Raw genomic sequence first — 21,082 nt, forward strand, 5'->3', positions numbered from 1 at the left:
CATTCATTGTATACATACAAATGCTTAGATGAGCATATAATTTATAAAGTTCTGGTTGGAGCATTAAGAGTTTTACAAGATTTTTTAATTACTAGGAAACTTTTTCACCCTTCATGGCCGGTGTCTTCTTCTAGAGTCTTGTTTACGCATGAACGTGGCTCATGACTTCCAACAACTCCCTTGAACCAAACCCATTACGCCAAAACCAACCATATCAAGCATCTTCTTGAACTTTAGAAGAGTTTTACTTTTTGTGGCTTGGTGAGAATATCAACAATTTACTCACTAGTCTGGCAATAAAACTTTATGTCTTGAAGTCTTGGATAAGTAATTGCTGATTTTGTTATAGCACTAATTCTGGTTTGTGGTGAAACTTTGTCAAGATTTGACACAACCAAACTACTTTAGTGACATAATATATATATACACAAACATACACACATTTTTGCCGACAGACATAGTTGCTCCATAAAGCAACTAACAAGTCCACCATTGTAGAGAATATTAGGTCGAGTACGAGACAGATAGTATAGAATACCAACACATTTTTACCGACTAAACATAGTTACTTCATCTATTCAAGATTGAATAAAAATAATGGATGAATAAAATGAAATTTCAAAAATATGGAATAAGTTTAATCATTTAGGTTGTGTTTGGAAAAGAAGAGAAGAGAAAGAGAAAATAAAATAAAAGAAACAAGGTTTATTTTCACATGTTTGGATGCCAATGGAAAATGGGAGAGAAAAATGTAGTTTCTCTTGTTCGGATACACGTAAAAATGAAAAATAAGAGATAATTAGTAAATTTTAAATTTTGATGATTAAAATTTTCTCTCAAGTTTCTATTTCTTTTATTTTCTTCCCAAATTCTATCATTTTGTGAGAGAAAAATTATTTTCCTTTCTCTCAATGATTTTTCGTTGTCAAACAACAAAAAATACCTTTCTCTCCTATTTTCTTTCTTTTTTGTCAGTTCCAAACAAGCCCTTAGATTCCATGGGATGAACATCATTTTTTCTTTTTCTAAGGTGAGTGTGATTAGTCCGGTAACTAAATGTATTAGTTTTAAATGTTTGCTAAACCTTACTTTGACAATAGGAATTGGTTAAGAGAACTTTTAGGATATTACCCAACTTATTAAATATAGTTAGACAAATAACCAATTTTTTAACTTATTTACAAAAAAACCCAACTTTGACAGGTCAAATGTCATTTGTATAGTAAAAAATGACACGTAGGCTTTGACCGATCATGTGGTGCCATATCATCATGACACATAAGCCTCCAATGAATCGAACGACACCTCATCATCCATGTAGGATGCCACATCATTAAATGACACAATCCCTCAAGATTAGTTTAAAATATTATGGGGCAAACCATATCATCATCCATGTAGTACCTATTATTATCGATTTAAAATTTTTATTAATTAAAAAATTAAATTTTTTATTTTAGAGTTAAAAAATAAAATTTATCTGTATACATTTTATAACCTTATATTTACATTTAAAATTATAAAATAATTATATTAATTAATTAAAATTTTAACTCTTACTATTTTAACACCATTTTATTATCAATTTAAAATAAAAAAATTAAATTTATTTTAGAGTTTAAAAATAAAAAATTTTGGTACACATTTTATTGCCTGATATTTAAATAATAAAAATAAAATTATTATATTAATTAATTAAAAATCTTACTCTTACATTTTTAACACATTTTATTATAGATTTAAAATATTTATAAATTGAAAAAATATTTATTTTTGACTTTAAAAATCAAATTCAGTACACTTTGTATTACATTATATATATATATATATATATATATATTTAAAAATAAGTATAATAATTAATTAAAAAATCTTACACTTACCTATTTAACACATTTTATTATCTATTTAAATATTTATTAATTTAAAAAAAATTGAAAAAGTTATTTTAGAGTTTAAAAATCAAATTTATTGGTACACTTTTTATAACCTTCTATTTAAAATATATTAATTAATCAATAAATCTTACTTTTATCTATTTAACACCTTTTATTATCGATTTAAAATATATATTAATTTTATAAATATTAGAAAACAAATTTTAGTGTTTAAAATATAATTTAGCAGAACACATTTTATTACCTAATATTTAATATATATATATATATATATATATATATATATTAAATAAAAAATTGATTTATTGAAGAAAATATAAAAGTTTAATATTAATTATTAAATAAAATATTTAATATTTAATATTCACTTTTAATAAATTTAATTTTAATGAAATATGTTCCGACAAAAAATATTTTGAAAACTATAAAACAAATTACTTATTATTTTTTAAATTATAAAATGTCTTAAATTGACAATAAATGGTGTTAAATAGGTAATATTTTTAATTAATTGATATATTTTTTTATTATTATCAATATCAGGTAATAAAAAGTGTACCGTAAATTTTAATTCTAAACTCTACGATAATTTTTTCAATTAATAAATATTTTAAATTGAGAATGAAAATGTTAAATAGGTAAGAGTAAGATTTTTTAATTAATTAATAAATTATTATTTTAATATAAGATAATAAAAATGTACCAATAAATTTGAATTTTAAACTTTAAAATAAAATTTTAAAATTTTTTATTTTAATAAATATTTTAAATTGATAATAAAAAGTGTTAAATAGGTAAGAGTAGGATCTTTTAATTAATTAATATACTTATTTTATATTTTATTATTTTAAATATATGGTAATAAATAGTGTACAGAGAAAATTTATTTATAAACTCTAAATTAATTTTTAATTAATAAATATTTTAAATCTATAGTAATAGGTACTACTTGGATGATGATGATGTAGTTTGCCACTTAATATTTTAAACTGACCTTGAGGGTTTTTTGTGTTATTTAATAACAAAAAATCTTACATGGAAGATGACGTGTTAGTTGATGTGTCGTTCGATTGATCAGATGTGTCATGATGATATAGCTCCACGTGACTGGTCAAAACCTATATGTCACTTTTGACAGTACACACGTGCAATTGATTGGTCAAAACTTGGTATTTTTGCTAATAAGTTAAAAAATCGGTTATTTGATTAATATTCTAAAAGTCCAATGGTTTAAAAAAGGAAACTGGCAAATAGATAAAAAATAGTCTTCTATGTTCAACTTACACGTAGCAGGATCAGTCTTTATGTAAAGTTCAACAACACTTTTGACAAGATTTGAAGCGACTTTTAGAATATGTTATCAAATCCACTAGAATAAAAAACAAAATGCCTTGACCTTGAACACTCAAATATTGAGTCTTAATATAGCCAGCGACATGTATAATTCCCAAACAAAAACAAAAGGGGGGGGTCGTAACCAAGCTAAAAATCAGGAAATTAGGAAGCTTCTCTTCATACTTTAGAACCAATAATAACAAACCTTTTTCCCAAAATAGGACGTGAGAACGAGATTTCAGATTAGTAAGAAAGAAACAAAGGCCTAGCTTAATGGACAACCGGGTGGTCGAGAGAAAAGGACAAAATAGAATGAGCAGGTTCCACGGAGAACGAACGAACGAACGGAAGGGAGGAGCCGCACAGTGGTATAAAAAAGAAATCGCATTGAGACTTTCCACAAATCACAGACGCAATTCTCTCTTCCTCTTCACTCAACGAGAACAACAACAACTGTTTGTGTTCTCGTTGGGTTTTGTTGAGAGGGAGAACCTAAGCTGTGAGAAGGATGGCTCATAAGGCATCATTGCTCTTGGCGGTGGTTCCCCTGCTGTTGGTGGCGGCGTCGGCTGAGGATCCCTACATCTTCTTTACATGGAACGTCACCTACGGGACGATCTCTCCCATGGGGAAGCCCCAGCAAGGGATCCTCATCAACGGCCAGTTCCCGGGACCTAACATCAACTCCACCACCAACAACAACGTCGTCGTCAATGTCTTCAACAACCTGGATGAGCCATTCCTCCTCACTTGGAACGGCATCCAGCAGAGGAAGAACTCGTGGATGGACGGCATGCCCGGAACTAACTGCCCCATTCCTCCCGGTAAAAACTTCACCTACCACTTCCAGGTGAAGGACCAGATCGGCAGCTACTTCTACTATCCTTCCACTAGCGTGCATCGCGCGTCTGGCGGATTTGGAGGCCTCAGAGTTAATAGTCGTCTTCTCATCCCCGTCCCCTACGATGACCCCCAGGATGACTACACTGTACTCATTGGTGATTGGTACAACATGGAGCACAAGAGCCTTCAGCGAATCCTCGACAGTGGTCGTCCCCTCACCCGCCCCCACGGTGTCCTTATCAATGGCGAGAGCCACCAGGTGGGAGAGACAGATGACGCAACCAGGAAGCCTGTGTTCACCATGAAGGCTGGCAAAACATACCACTATAGGATCTGCAACGTAGGACTCAAGAACACCCTCAACTTTAGAATCCAGGGGCACCCTATGAAGTTGGTGGAGATGGACGGATCCCACACAGTGCAGAACGTGTATGAGTCACTGGACATCCATGTTGGGCAATGCTACTCTGTGTTGGTCACCGCTAACCAACCACTCAAACGTTACTACATGGTCACATCCTCCCGCTTTACCAAGTACAACCTCACAAGTGTTGGTGTGATTGGGTACGAAGGTGCCCCAGCTGAGGCTCCCTCAACCTTGTTGCCACCCTCCCCTGTTGGATGGGCCTGGTCCCTCAATCAGTTCCGATCTTTCCGATGGAACCTCACAGCCAGTGCTGCCCGACCCAACCCTCAGGGATCCTACCACTATGGTGGTATCAACATCACCCGCACCATCAAGATCGCCAACACTGCCAGTTTCGTCAATGGCAAGCTCCGGTATGCCGTCAACGGTGTCTCTTTCGTCGAACCTACCACCCCCATGAAGCTAGCTGAGTACTACGGAGTTGCTGACAAGGTCTTTAAGTACGACGTCATTGGAGACGTGCCACCAGTGAACGAGAAAACCATCAAGCTTGACACGATCGTTGTAAATGGCACCTTCCGCGACTTCATTGAGATCGTCTTTGAGAACCATGAAAAGGGTGTCCAGTCTTGGCATCTAAACGGCTACTCCTTCTTCGCTGTGGGCATGGAGACTGGTGAATGGACCCCCTCCAGCCGCAAGAACTACAACCTCCTTGACGCAGTCAGTCGCCACACCATCCAGGTCTACCCCAAGTCCTGGAGTGCCATCCTCCTCACCATTGACAATGCCGGTCTGTGGAGTGTTCGCTCCAACGCTTTGCAGAGGCGGTACTTGGGCCAACAGTTGTACTTGAGCGTTCTCTCACCAGCCAGGTCCCTTCGGGATGAGTACAGTCTCCCTGATCTCACCCCCACCTGCGGTGTCGTCGAAGGGCTTCCCCTCCCACCCCCTTACACCATCTAAGCAATAACCAGGAGATTTAGATAGGAACCTCGGTCTGCTAACCATGGTTGTGCTGATAAAAATGTTTGATATGGGGAAGCTTGTACTCTTTTGGGAGTCATACGAGAGATGAAATAAACGACATTCAATTAGTGGATATGTGCTCTTAATTCAAGGTTGAACCTAATAAGGGAATTTTACTACATGGTCTATTTTTTTTTACAAATATTAACACAAATAAACAACTTCCAAACTTAATATCACTAATACCCAACTTTGATGGGTGAACTACACATGTTTACTGTCCAGGTCGACATGTCAGTTTTGACCTCTTACGTAGTACCTCATCATCACGCCACATCAGCACCATAAGGATTTAACACCATGTCACCTAACACATCATCGTATCGCCATGTCAGCTTACCGTTTTCTCCCATTTTCCTTTTATTATTGATTTAAGTTATATTATAAACTAAATAATATTTTAAAAACATTAATTTCTGGTTTTAAAAATCTTTTACATTTCATTTCATTACATTCAATTTAATATAATAAAAAAATATTTTGATTATTAATTATTTAAAAATATTTATATAATCTAATTAATACCTCACATTATCACTTTAAGATATTACTCAATTTAATAATAATTTGTAAAAAATAGTTTTTAAAAATCTTATTTGTTGATACATATTTTATACTTTATTTTTTATAATAAAATATTAAATTCATATTTTAATTAATTAAAAAAATCATATTCTTACCTATTTAACTTCTTTCATTATCGATTTAAAAAAATGTTTTTATTACCTTATATTTAGAATAATAAAATTTATTTTTTTATGAATTAATTAAAAAAATTCTTCTAATCTATTTAACACATTTTATTATCTATTTAAGATATTTTATAATTTTAAAAATAAATAGTAAAAAATATTTTAAGTTTTCAAAAATCTTATTTGTCAAAACACGTTTCATTATCTTCAATTTATTGAAATAAAATATAAAATTTATACATTAATTATTAAAAAAAAAAAGCATCTTCAAATCTGATTAAGCTAGATGCTAGTCGATGGAGGTCTTCCAGGGACAATAACAGCAACGATTCTCTTGAGAGAGGATTAAGGTAAAAACAGTAATAAAGATCCTAAGAAAACAATGTTATGGGGAAGTGAGGATCTGAAGAGAAGAAATAAATTCAAATGAAGAAACTAAGAGCTTCCACCAGCTTTGGTCAAATTAAAGTCCATAGTTCAAATAAAACCTCAAGCAAATATCAATAGTCTTTAAGAACTGAAAGCCCCTGAATTACCTCCACTCGAGATTGCACAGCCAATGTGTGATGTGTGTATACAAAAAAGGGTTTTTAGAAAAACAAATGCAAGAGGAAAAGAAACTAAAATTTCAGGAGAAAGAAGAGAAGGAACCGGCCACCAACGAAAGTCACAACAACCCATGAAAAATCTTTCACACTCTCTTCACCCTCAAAAAAAGAATTTTGGATCGAATTCTTACATTAGAGGAACCAAGACGGCTTCGATCATTGCTTACTTTCGCAGAATTTTTGTCCCGCTCCTCGATCTGGGTATCCATTTTTCCCGAACACGGATGTAAAGTTTCACCCACTTCTTCTCCCTCCACTCACATGGTCTCGCAACTCAGAAGATTAAAAGCAGAATGCAAAAGAACGAAGCATGGAAAGAAAAATTGGAAAAAGAAGACAATGCAGAGTCTGCTCGATTTGCGTTCTAGTTTGCCTACCTTGCACAACGTGGAGGACCCTCCTCAGGGTAAAAGATTTTTGCTTCGGTATTCTCTCGATTACCAAAAAGAGAGGGATTTCCAGCTACGATAAGGAGAACCCGTTTTGTCTTTGTGATTTTGGAATCACTCGTCTCCAGGGCAATAAGAGGCAGAAGGGGCCACTGGAACAGCAGCCTGCTGACGTTAGCCAGGCTAACTACGGCTTAAACAGCTCTGGGCTTGATTTTATCTAATATTCAAATCAAGGAGAAGACCAGTTAAGACAAACCCTGAAGTTTTGTGTACAGGAAAATAGAATGTCTCTTACTCTCAGATCCACAGTGACAGACCCTACCCACTACATGTTACCTTACAAATAGGAAATCCAGAAAAGAGCAGCAATATAGATAGCACTTAGTAACAACACTGCTCCATATCTTTCTCACCATTAACAACACAGATGCTCATCCCAAAAGTAAAAAGAAAAGACGGACAGAAGACGTCCCTAAGTAGTTCACCCAACCATCCACCTCCCCCATCCTCACCAAATAAAAACTCAACTTCCTTCAAAGTTACAAAGACCAAATACCAGGTTATGATAGGATATAGAGCTAAGGGTACCGATAGAGCTGACTCAGGAACTTCTTATACATCATATCTTCCATCTCACATCTCACATCTCATGTTCTGCTTCCTCCTCATCCTCGTAATCTCCTTCCTCATCAGCAGTCGCATCCTGGTACTGCTGGTATTCCGAGACCAGGTCGTTCATGTTGCTTTCTGCCTCAGTGAACTCCATCTCATCCATGCCTTCCCCTGTATACCAATGCAAGAAAGCCTTTCTTCTGAACATGGCAGTGAATTGCTCTGAAACCCTTCTGAACATCTCCTGAATTGAGGTAGAATTCCCAATAAAGGTTGAAGCCATGGATAGCCCACGAGGTGGGATATCACACACACTGGACTTCACGTTGTTCGGGATCCACTCCACAAAGTATGAGGAATTCTTGTTCTGGACATTAATCATCTGCTCATCCACCTCCTTGGTGCTCATCTTCCCTCGAAACATGGCAGAAGCTGTGAGGTAACGCCCATGGCGTGGATCTGCAGCACACATCATGTTTTTGGCATCCCACATTTGCTGAGTCAGCTCAGGTACAGTAAGAGCCCGATACTGCTGAGATCCACGCGAGGTGAGAGGAGCAAAACCAACCATGAAGAAATGAAGACGGGGGAATGGAATGAGGTTAACTGCGAGCTTCCTAAGATCAGAGTTGAGTTGTCCAGGGAAGCGGAGACAGCAAGTGACACCACTCATGGTTGCAGATATAAGATGATTCAGATCACCAACTGTTTCATGAATTAAAAACACAAAATAAGCTTCAATAAAAATAAATAATACCAAATGAAAAAACAGACTTTCAGGAGAGAAATAGAGCACCAAAATAACAGTTGAAATCCCAAATAGTAACTTAATTAACTATAAGCGCCAAACAAGCACCACCACCAAAATTCTAATTGTGTTAAGAAAGAAACTCTGCAAGAGAGAGATAACAAATGTAGTCATACCATAAGACGTGTACAAAGGAAATCCATTTGCAAGGGGGACTAGCCCTGAGCCAATTGATTCAGCTTATTAAACAAGATTCAGTCAAAACATATGCTACATGCTCAATGATTGGTAAATAATCGAATCATCTCCTGCATAAAACATTTTGTATATCCGGTTGAACAAACTTTCTCAAGGAACTACATCCTAATTGTATTAATTCAGCCTGGGGGTCTCAAACTTTATACCACCTCGAATTAGATTTCAAGGATTAATAATAAAAAGCTTCAAAAAGAAGATTACTAAAAGTACAAGAAAAAGATCCAAAGCTATCAACTAAGCCCTAGGGTTAGTAAGCTTGCACTTAATACGCTCAGAATGAAAAACACAGGTATGTCATATCATGATTGACAAGACATTCAACCTGCTGTACTTATTAAAGCAATTCATCACCGACTTTGACGGGAGAGTTTTCATACTGAGAGTTACACTACTCAACAACAAAATATTAAACCCCAAATACATCCAAAAGCGAAAGTGAAAACAAAGTACATAGTGGAAGGAACACTCACAGCTAGGAGTAGTAAGTTTCAGTGTTCTGAAGCAGATGTCATAAAGTGCCTCGTTATCCAGCACCATACACTCGTCGGCGTTCTCAACCAGCTGGTGTACAGAGAGAGTGGCATTGTATGGTTCAACCACTGTATCCGAAACCTTGGGTGATGGAAACACGGAGAAAGTAAGCATCATCCGATCAGGGTACTCTTCCCTGATCTTTGAAATGAGCAATGTCCCCATACCAGAGCCCGTTCCCCCACCAAGTGAATGGCATACTTGAAAACCTAATCACAAAAGACAAAACAAATAAATTAAAACAAAAGAATAAAAATACTAGCGTTTTAACATGTCCACTTCCTAAAAATTAGAACATGAAGAAGATCTGAGTATAACCATGACAGTTCTCTTAGTCGTGTTACAGAAAGAAGGCCTCAATTCCTGAACCATTGCAATTGAGGCTACTAGGATTTTTCAGGAAGACAAAATTTCCTACACTTGTCACGCAACAAAAATAAATCTGCTGCAGGAACCCTCGTATACTAAACCAAGGGTGACAGATGCCACAGAAGTGCGCTTTCACTGGACATTGCAATTCTCTGTGACATCAACGGAATCAGAACGAGAAAGAGAAAAAACCTTGAAGACAGTCACAGTTTTCAGCCTCCTTGCGGACAACATCCAGAACCGAGTCAATCAGCTCTGCTCCCTCCGTGTAGTGCCCCTTCGCCCAATTGTTTCCAGCACCCGATTGCCCAAAAACGAAGTTATCAGGCCTAAAAATCTGTCCATACAGTCCGGTCCGGACACTGTCCATGGTACCAGGCTCCAAATCCATGAGAATTGCGCGCGGAACAAACCTACCGCAGGAAGCTTCATTATAGTAGACATTAACGCGCTCCAGTTGCAGATCTGAAGATCCAGTGTACCGACCAGTGGGATCAATGCCATGTTCGTCGCAGACGACTTCCCAGAACTTGGATCCGATCTGGTTACCACACTGGCCTCCTTGAACGTGAAGAATTTCTCTCATTGTCGAAGGGTTCTGAAATAAAATATAACTGAGTAAAAATTATGAAAGCGATGTAATTCAACAGAGGAATCTAGAAGGGTTCTGGAATCAAATATAACTGAGTAAAAATTATGAAAGCGATGTACTTCAAAAGAGGAATCTAGAAATGCTTGCAAAATGCGAAAAAGTGCAGATAATTGTCACAGATCTTAAACAAATGCCTCAAACAAGCGAAGAGATAGAAGCGTTTTACAAAATGGACAAGAACCACAGCAATGGAGGTTCCAAATTACGGATCTCATGTACTCCTAAACATTGAAAATGCTAATGAAACCAAAAAGCAACCAGTCAATCCATGATTAGAAATCAACACTTGAGATACTCTTACCGAGAAAGTCTCGATTTCAAATTTGTTTGAGCAGGAGAAAGAGATTTCCCGGAGAGGTGCCGGAGCACGATATCAGTGAGTCGAGTCAGGCCAGCAGAGAACCCCAGAGAGAATTTATAGGGGATGGTATGTCAGGACAAAAAGATTGTAAGGTGAAAAATGTTTCCCTCCTTTTTTCCTTTGATCCGTTAGATGCCGTCGGATCGAAATATCCCACGGCAGGTAAATCGGTTTGTAAGGTAAATGAAACTGGATCAGTGTTTTAAAAATCGCGCCGGTTTGTTTGTTGACGTAAGTGCCGCAGATTTTTTCCCGTTCTAACCTCTCCCTCTCCTCCCTTTTATTACGAAGCGACGTCTTGTCAAGCTGACACTTGGAGCAATCGATCCCAGTTAAGCTGTTAAATTTATAGAGAATTAATGGACGGAGAAGGGACAAAAGATAGCCCAAAGGCTTCAGCAGCATTTCACATGAGATGCATTACCTCCACGTGACAGTGCCAGCTCTAAACCTTACATGTCTGCAATTTTAACTCATTTGCTTCGTTGAGAGCTGGTGCCGTGACCGGATCTCCACCTTTGCTTCGCTTGCAGGTAAGCATCTCCGATTCTCTGCAAATTTATTTTTTCTTCTCAGTTTTCGGTCGGGATTGATATCAATTGGTAAAGCTTCGTTATCTTCTAATTATTCTATTTGAAATAAGGTACAGTCTGGGCCCCGGAAGAAGGTGCTACCGCTGGACAAGATGCCGATCTGGTAGGTAGGCCATCATATACCATTCGCCCTTTCTGAACTTTTGATGATTAGACAAACGGTGGCTTATATAGAGCTAAATCGTGTAGTTCAGCGGTCAAGATTCAGACAGGACGGTGATTAAGAATTGCGATAAGATGTTGACGATAGGTGCAGGTGATCGATCCAGCCCTGCCTCAATTTTTTGTGGTTTGTAGCCTCACGTGAATACTGTATACGACGCCTGAGCTGGAGGAGGTCCCAGGTATCGGTGCTTGTGATCCAGAACGTCTCACCTGTAGCTCACAAAACCGTATACCATTCGCCTTTTCTGTACTTTTGATGATTAGACAAACGGTGACTTATATATAGCTAAATCGTGTAATAGTCGACACGATTTGCTGTTTTCAGCGGTCAAGATTCAGACAGGACGGTGATTAAGAAATGCGATAAGAAGTTGACGGTAGCTGCAGGTGATCCAGCCCTGCCTCAATTTTTTGTGGTTTGTAGCCTCACGTGAATACTGTAAACGACGCCTGAGCTGGAGGAGGTTCCAGGTATCGGTGCTTGTGATCCAGAACGTCTCACCTGTAGCTTACAAATCTAAACAGTTTTTCGAGTCTTTCGTATGGTTTTGGAGTGCGAATTGTGATTTTATTAGGTGAAATAAGGTCGTCGATTGCATCCGCGTCTGCTTTTTCGGGTGCTCGATCTCCATCCTCTGCGCCTGACATGCTGACGGCTTCTGGAGGGGTAAGATTACTGCTCTATGTTCTCTGTTTTCTGCGAGAGTTTTTACCGAACACATGGATTCTGGATCTACTTTTTTTCTAGTTTGCAGCTTCTTCACTGACGCTTCTGAGTGTCTTCACATGGTTAAAACTTAAAATGTACGTGCAATCTGTCTTGTATCTAACATATTCGACAAATTGCGTAAGCCATGGTACAGATCTGACGAGTCAGTGAGTGAGGCGGCAAGCAATATGGAACCATGTGGTCTTCTTTGCACTGAATCTTGGTTTGTTGTAAGTTAACGACATTATTCATGGACGGATCCGAGGGGAATCTTGCGTGATTAGCAATTAAATAAATCCTAGATTGATGTTATTATTGGGCAGGTTTGTGTTTAATTAGTACCTGCGACGAGTGACGACGGAGCACCAGAAGCAATTCAACGTTTGGAGAAGGAATAAAGTAATTAGGGAAGGGTGGGTGGGTCGTCGAGGGGAATGCGTTTTGCTGCTAAGCACAGTCCGGAATGCAGACAAAATCATAACACGCAAGAAGCAGAGGTATCTCTTTCACGACGAGTCTCTTTATGGCTGAGGGATAATGAGATCTGGTGCATTTGTACCAACGGAAGTGATGGTCAAACTAACCTGAGTTGGCATCCCTTATGAACCATAAATAACCCAATGTTGAACGAACTAACCTTGTTTAGGCCGCTACTATAAATGTAAGTTAATGGAGAGAACTCCCGGCTATGACTTTGCATCAAGACCAACAAATCGCTGGCCTTCTGACGTCTCCAATCTTTCGCACATTAAAGCAACCAAAATCTGTTTTTTGTTTTATTTAACCTTTTACTCACTATAAAAGTTATTATGACATACTCGGATATAGAGGAAGTTTGGTATTTTGCACCTTCCTGACTAAAAATATGAAAAGAAGAATTCTGTAAATCATGAATAGCTTAATTTTGTAAAATATTTAAGTCATATTCTACGTCCATTGTTTGTATAGGTTTTTTCCTTAGGTTATATTATACTTTTTTATTTTATAAATTAGGTCTTAAACCTTTAATTTATTCATTTATTTACTTATTTACATTTTTATCCACAAGTATTCAAGTAGATGGACCCCTCTTCTCCTTTGTCTCTTGCATGAAAAACCTCGGTAAGGTCTTTCTTTCTTTCTTATTCATCAATCACATACAAATACATCTATTTATATACAAGGATTACAAGTAAAATAACAGGTTTTTTGGGTCTCTGAAGCTATTACAAAGGACTTCTTCCTCTGTTTTTATGGATCTGGAAGAAGTCCTCCTTAGTATCTCATGCTAATAGTCCCCTGCAAGTTGGTGCTTATAAATCTTTGATGCCCAACTTGCCAAGTGAGTTGTAGAAGTTCTGCATACTGCTTTTGTAAGTATGTTTGCCAACTGGTTTTCAGATTTAACATACGTAAATCGAATTATCTTTGCCTTAAAGTTTTTCTTGATGAAAAGTCGATCTACTTCCACATGTTTAGTTCGATCATACTGAACCGGGTTATGTGAAATATCAATAGCTGCCTTTGTTATAGTAGAATAAGTCCATCTCAAAGTTGGGCCAAAACCAATTTCAGTTAATAATCTCATAAGGCAGAGAAGCTCACAAAACCCCTTAGCCATCCCACGAAACTCAGCTTCAGCACTTGATAACGCTACTGCCTTTTGTTTCTTACTTCTCTAGGAAACTAGGTTCCCTCCAACAAACGTAAAATAGCCTGAGGTGGATTTTCTATCTGAAATATTCCCTGCCCAATCAACATCTGTACAACCTTCAACCCTTAGGTGATGGTTTCTTGAGAACATAAATTCTTTTCCAGGGGAAGACTTTAGGTATCGAAGAATTTGATTCACAACATTCATACGATCTTCACTTGGACAATGCATGAATTGGCTTACTACACTTACTACATATTCGATATCAGGTCATGTATGGGAGAGATAAATAAGTTTCCTAACCAAACTCTGGTATCTTTCTTTGTCTATTGGCACTTGGTCTGGGTATTTTCCAAGCTTGTGATTCGAGATAATTGGGGTATCTACAAGCTTACACTTCAATAATCCAACTTCTGATAATAGATCTAGTATATATTTTCATTGGGAAAGCCTAGAGGAATATCCATGTAGATTTCTTCTTCAAGATCTCCATGGAGAAAAATATTTTTAACGTCAAATTGGTACAATGGTCAATCAAGATTAGTTGCAAGAGATAACAAAACTCTAACAATATACAATTTGGCCACTGGTGAGAATGTCTCTTGATAATCCACGCCATATGTCTGTGTATATCATTTTGCTACTAGCCTTACCTTGTACCGTTTAACTGCTCCGTCGGATTTGTATTTGATGGAGAATACCTATTTACATCTCACTATTCTCTTACCTTCAAGTAAAGGAACAAGACTCCAGGTCTCATTTTTCATTAATGCCTCCATTTCTTCCTTTATGGCTTGAGTCCACCTAGGGTCTTTCAGAGCTTCATCAACATTTGTGGGAATATGGTGTGAGGAGAGTTCATTTGCAAACTTCTTGAGGGGTTCAGACAGTTGTTTTGTAGACAAATAATTGGCAATAGGATTTGTTTCCTATCTCGTCGGGGGAATATCTGTTCAGTGGTTTACCCCGATTGAGCCTGACAGGTAATTCATAGCCAATAGGAATTACCATATCATTAGAATTTTGAGGTGTGATAGGATTACTTACCTCATTGATATTCTCAGGAAATGAGTCGTTGGATACTGAGGGGAGCAGGGGTACTGCTTCATCAATTTCTAAGGATATCTTCTCTACATCTGGTTCCATAATGGTCGCTATATTAGTGTCCTTGAACCAGTCATATGTCATCCAATTCAGCTCTTCTTCTCGTGTCTCCCCCTGAAGAATAGAATTGGATGTAGCGGATGAGTAGAAAGTTTTGGATTCAAGGAATGTGACATCCATAGTTACATAATTGCGCTGAGTAGTTGGATCATAGCAGCAATACCCTTTTTTGTGGCCCGATTATCCGAAAAATAAACACCTAATGGCACACGGATCAAACTTCTAGCGTTGGTTTCTATGGAGATTAACGAACTCAACGCACCCAAAAATTCGAGGGGGAAGCACCAACACCGAGGGTAATGAAACATAGTTTGACAAGGCCTGTTAGGGACTTTTAAACTCAAAAAAAATTTTAAGTCATGTGATCAATAAGGGGGACAGTTGTAGTAACGACATCAGGCCAATGATGGCTAGGCACTTGGGCCCCAAGTAAAAGTGCCCGAGCTGTTTAAAAAATGTGGCAATTTTTCCTCTCTACAACAACATTTTTGTTGAGGAGTCTGGGGGCATGAGATTTCATGAATCAGTCCATGGTGATGGAAATAATCACAGAACTGATGATTCACATATTCTCCACCATTATTTGATCGAAGAATTCGAATGTTGGCGAAATACTGAGTTTGGGTCATTTATGGAAGGATTGAAATGTATGAAAGACCTCATCCTTGTGTTTTAACAAGTAAAGTCAAGTTATTCGTGTGCAATCATCAACAAATATGACAAACCAACGAACACCAGACCTAGTATCTTTTGGGGAAGGACCCCAAATGTTAGAGTGAATAAAGCGAAAGTATCATCACTTTTATTCATACTTAAAAGATAATTAACCCGATGACTTTTAGCTCAAATGCAAGTTTCACATTTAAAATTCAAAACTGACAAATTCGAAAATAAATCAAGAAACATATGTTTCAAATACCCAAATGAAGGATTGCCTAACCAACGGTGCCACAACAAAATCTATTCCACTTTGAGACCGTTGGGGTGCTGCATGTGATATGCAAGACCTACGCTGAAATTTTCCATGTAATAGAGCCCCCTCCTCTTAGTAACACACACAATGTTCACCTTGGTGAGAATATCCTGAATAAGACAAAATGTAAGTTAAATAAAAACAACACAATTTAGTTTGTTGGTAATTTTACTCACTAAAAATAATTTGTGAGAAAGAGAAGGCACAAGTAGTGTATTAGATAATGGTAGGGTTGGTGATAACATCACTGTTACAACCCATGTTACAGGAGAGATAACTCCATTAGCATTGGCAATGCTAGTCCGGTGGGGAGGAGAGGTCTGAGAAAAATCCTTCACATCAAACGTCATATGGTTTGTTGCTCCTGAATCAAATATCCAAGTACTGCAATCAACCTGTCTATTAGATCCAATGAGAACATTACCTGGAGTAGAATTTGGAATAAGTGAAAGATGCGGCTCTACTACAACCATTGTAGCTTTCCCTATGCCTTCATTATTCCCACTTGTATCTCGGCCCCTTCTAGCCTGTTCGTGCCACCAATCAGGATACCCGTGTAGCTTAAAGCAGTTCTCACGGGTATGCTTCACTTTTCCACTATGAGAGCATCTAGTTCCTTCATGATTTGGAGTGACTCATAATTTAGAGTTCGAACCAGATTTACTACTAGGCAGAGAGATAGACCCAGACTGTGCTAGAGGGTGCAAACCATATTTGACGATCTTAGATGCTAGAACTGCTCTTGGAAAATCATCGGATCTACCAGTTGTCATCAGTGCTTGACGAACAATCTCTTTGTGGACGTGAGCATAGGCTTCCTCCACGGTTGGAAAAGGTTGTATCTAGAGAACATCACTTCGGATATGATCTAGGCGATCATCGAGACCATCCAAAAATACATATACCCATTCTTTCTTCTTAAACCAAGATATTATACCGTTGTATATCGGTTGAACACTCCATCGAATTTGGTCAACGGAAGTCTATTTCACACCAGAGGGCTTCAAGATTATTATTGAATGTTTCGAGAGAACCACCAGACTATTTTAGACGTCTCACATGTCTCCAGAGATCATACACCTGACAAGTGTCACTGCCATCAAAATATGTACTCGCAATGGCATCCCAGAGCATATTAGCAATCGAAAATCGAATGAAGTTGCTGATGAGAGAAGAATCCATTGAGTTAATCACCCATCCTTTGACAATCCCATTGTTTGTACGCCATCATCAAAATGTAGGATCCGTCTGAGGAGGTTGAGGTAAATCACCATTCAAATACCCCAGTTTGTCTTTGCCTGAGATATACATCTCGACAACCTAGGACCAAAGTGCATAGTCGGTGCCATCCAACTTAATTCCAATCGGTGGTCTGGGTCGGGGCTGAAGTTTTGCTCAAAGCTTCAGTCATTCTCGTTGTCAACTTGTCCAGGGCAGAGAAGGATGAATATTCACTGGATTGAAAGTTTGTATCAACCATGAATGAAGACACAAGTCAAGTCTAATTCAAGTCGCATTCCGAGTTCGGTTTTGTCCAAGTCATCAGTGTTGGCTAGGCTTGAGTTTGGTTTGGTCTGGGTCGGGCCGATGGGTCTGGTTTGACTCAGCTCAAGTTGGTCCAAGTCGGGTCGGCTTGAAATTAATTCTGCAAGCATAATTAATTCGAACAAGTCATTGTCCCCACGATGCTGGTTCCTGAAAAAACGCGGGAATTTTTCAATGAGGAGGCTTCGACGAGGCCTCAGTGTCGGAACGAGAGGTCTTGACGGACCGGTCGTCGCTAACGACCATTGGTGGTAGAGCGACCCTCTCGGAAGATCGGATCGGAGCACCAGCAGAGAGCGAGCCCCTCTCACTTCCCTGCATCGTCATCGAACTGGTTAATCCAGCTCTGATACCATGTAAAACCTTAGTAAGGTATTTCTTTCTTATTCATATATTGCATACAAATACATCTATTTATATACAAGGATTGCAAGTAAAATAATAGGTCTTTCGGATCACTAAAGGTATTACGGAGGACTTCTTCCTCTGTTTTTACGGATCTGGAAGAAGTCCTCAGTATCTCACGCTAACATCTTGCACTAGAGCGAAAGAATAGGATGAGAGAAGGAGAGGGTCTCTTCCTCTCATTTCGTTACTGGCAAGAGGGGTCGTAGATATCCCTTCCCTGACTAGAATAAGAGGAAGGGGTGAACCTCTTCCCCTTCCCCCATCTTCTATTTTCTATTCAAACAGAGAGCAAACACAAGGACTAAGAGCCCATTCTCTCTCTATTATATAAAAGCTCACTAGAGAGAAAAAAAAAAGGAAGAGGAAGAAGGAGAGGGTCCCCTTCCTTTCATTCCATCATTGGCAAGAGAGCTTGTAGCTAGTCCCTCCTAAACAGAGGAAAGTGTGAACCTCCATCCTTACGATGGATTTTCTCAACCCTCAAGCAACAACAAACTAACTCTTATTTTTATTCTAAAATTTTTAAATAAATCCAAATTTTCAAATAAATGATACCATTGTGATTAATTTTCTAGTCAGGGTATATATGGTAATTGAAAAATTATAGTTATCTTAAATATTAATCATATGGTTGTATCATGTATGTGTATGTAGTATATTTAAGAGGACACTATTAAAAATATGGTATCAAAGAGGCTCATAGTTGAAATTTTTCCACATAAAATCACATAAAATTTAAAATTTATAAAATGATCCTTAAGAAATATTGTAAAGGATTAAAGATGATATAAACATTTTAATGCTAGTAATATTTTTTCAAGAAACACAGTTTTTGAAGATTTAGATTCTCTAATTTATGCAAACAATGAGAATTTGAACTACAATGTCTTCTGTGTTCCCTTCAGGTAGGGGTGGCATCGAGTCGAGCCGAGCTCGAACCTTCCTATGTTCGAGTTGAGCCTAGCCTTGAGCCTAAAATTGTTATCGAGCTCGAGCTTCAACATTCATTTAAAACTTTTCAAAAATTACATGTCTCGAGTTCGAGCTCCATCATACATTTAAAACTTTTCAAAAAATGTATGTCAAATAAATTATATATAAAATTATACATACATTTTACATAAAATTGGGCATATATTTTACATAAAATTGGGTATGACCTCTACTTAAAATTGGCCATAAGGGTGGCATCGAATCCAACTGAATCTCAAGCCTAAATTGTAATCGAGCTCGGGCCTAATAATTTTAACCAAGTTTGAGCTCGAGTTCTATCCGAGTTCGAGGTTAACCTACACTTAATACTCTATATAAAATTTATGTCAAATAAATTATCTATAAAATTATGAATACTTTTTTAAAAAAAAGAATGATTGGGGAGGTTCGGCATTGAATCTCGATAATGGATTAGAACCACCAATATTAATTTTTTTTTTACCCCAAATGTTGTGTAGCTTATTTTGTAATTTTTGAATTTGGCCATAAATTTACTATGACCTCCTTAGTGCCCCTGATTGAAAATTTATATTCTAGGAAAAACTAGAAATATTTTTCCTACGATACATATTTCCATAAAAAACTTTAAATAAAATCTTATTACTATTAGAGACTTACTAGAAGATTACAAGAAATATTTTAAAATTTTCTTAGGTAAGTTAAATGGACCTTTTATTGTCTCTTCTAGGGAAATAAATAAAAATTGATAATCAATCTAATATATTACTATACTTATTGATAAATTTTTAATCAAATAAAATGTCAAACACAAAATTGCTATTAAAATTTCCTCATGTTAAAAATATTACAACATCAACCATCAAATACTTATTCATAATTTTTCTATACAGTTTTCTAGCCCATCTTGGCAAGAAAATCTTACATAGAAAATTATATAATTTTTTAATAATAATTTCTAATTAGAAAAATGTTTTAAAAAAACATGAGGCACTAATAGTCCCTATATTTCTACTAAAAATTTCTTTTTAATATTTATTGAAAAAACCACTAATAGTCTCTAGAAACGTATTTCTACTAAAATGTCTTTTTCAATTTCTTTAAGAGCCATGAGGAAGGGACAAAGACTTTTTTTTTTTTTACTTGTTTATAATCTCGCACGTGTGACTTTCACATGTGCAAAATCGTCTTCATGCAGGGGGGGGGGGGGTGTGGAGAAAATTTTCTCCCAACTTAGGTCTCGACTCGCTCTGGACTTTGGTTTTCCACAGAGCGAAGGTGCGGCGGTGACGGAAACAGAGGCGAAGAAATCAGAGGGAAGGCAATGTAGCGGCCGGTGAGGAGCTGTCGATGGTGATAGAGGCAGCCAGAGCTGCGGACAGGAGGGGCTCGGCATCCCCCCCCCCCCCCCCCCCCCCCCCCCCCCCCCCCCAAGACTCACGAGCCCATTAACCTGCCGACTCGCGAGCTTTCAATCCGAACCTTGATTCGATCAAGCTTGGCTCATTAACTCAAACGAGTCGAGCTCAAGCCGCTCACGAGCTGGCTCGGTTCAAGGCCACCCCTACTCTCAAGCAATTACAAAAGTCAACCAAGGCTTTAGTTTAAACTAGTTCAACTAGTTGAACCACTGATTTGCTAGAGTTGATTCAAACTTCTTAATAATAATAAGTTTAACTAATCATACTTCTAGGTAAAGTTATTCTTACCCTTTATGCCAATTGAAAATCACTCTTCTTGTTTTTCTAGATTTCAAAAATCAATACATATTATCCCTTAATTTTTTGTTAAAAATTGGTAAAATTATACTTTTTATTAGTTTATTTTTTTTTAAATATGGAGATCCACTCCCTCCAATGTTGGGAGGAATTCTACCTTTTGAGGAAAAAAGGAGGAATACTGAGCTCCCCAGTTAAATGGGATTTAAAAAAAAATACAAGTTATAATTTCAAAAAAAATAGTAATGATGTAAATGGTATATAAATAAAATATTGTTTAAATTAAATTTGTTTCATATATCATTTGATCCAATTATTTACTTTCTATTATTTATTGTTTACTTACCTATTTATCAAATAGTAGTATAGATAATCGTGAAAATAAAATAAATAATAGCAATTAATTAATTAATTTTTAAAATAAAAAATAGAATATGATACAGTGATATACACCAAAGGCTGGGGATAATGTAACTCTTCTTGTCCCCATTATGGCACTTCCCTCTCATCTTTGGTGCTTGTGAAGTT

At 37.1% G+C, this 21,082-nt stretch overlaps 2 protein-coding genes across 2 annotated transcripts; one reads left to right on the forward strand and one right to left on the reverse strand.

Annotated features, from left to right (window-relative positions):
- The first annotated feature begins 3,741 nt into the window (after positions 1 to 3,741).
- LOC137958623 (L-ascorbate oxidase homolog) lies at positions 3,742 to 5,409 on the forward strand. The gene has a single exon (XM_068805696.1). The coding sequence runs from the start codon at positions 3,742 to 3,744 to the stop codon at positions 5,407 to 5,409; it is 1,668 nt and encodes a 555-aa protein (XP_068661797.1).
- Positions 5,410 to 7,409: 2,000 nt separating this feature from the next.
- Positions 7,410 to 11,016, reverse strand: LOC137958412 (tubulin beta-4 chain). The gene is made up of 4 exons (XM_068805412.1): positions 10,636 to 11,016; positions 9,875 to 10,280; positions 9,253 to 9,522; positions 7,410 to 8,481 (listed from the first exon to the last, which is right to left on the reverse strand). Exons 2-4 carry the CDS (start codon positions 10,266 to 10,268, stop codon positions 7,805 to 7,807), a joined length of 1,341 nt encoding a protein of 446 aa, XP_068661513.1. The 5' UTR covers positions 10,269 to 10,280; positions 10,636 to 11,016; the 3' UTR covers positions 7,410 to 7,804.
- Between the last annotated feature and the right edge of the window lie 10,066 nt (positions 11,017 to 21,082).

The sequence above is a fragment of the Aristolochia californica genome, unplaced genomic scaffold (assembly GCF_029961685.1).
Source record: "Aristolochia californica isolate CCGP_79_NKW_82.1479 unplaced genomic scaffold, dmAriCali1.0.hap1 SCAF_3, whole genome shotgun sequence".
Lineage (NCBI taxonomy): Eukaryota > Viridiplantae > Streptophyta > Magnoliopsida > Piperales > Aristolochiaceae > Aristolochia > Aristolochia californica.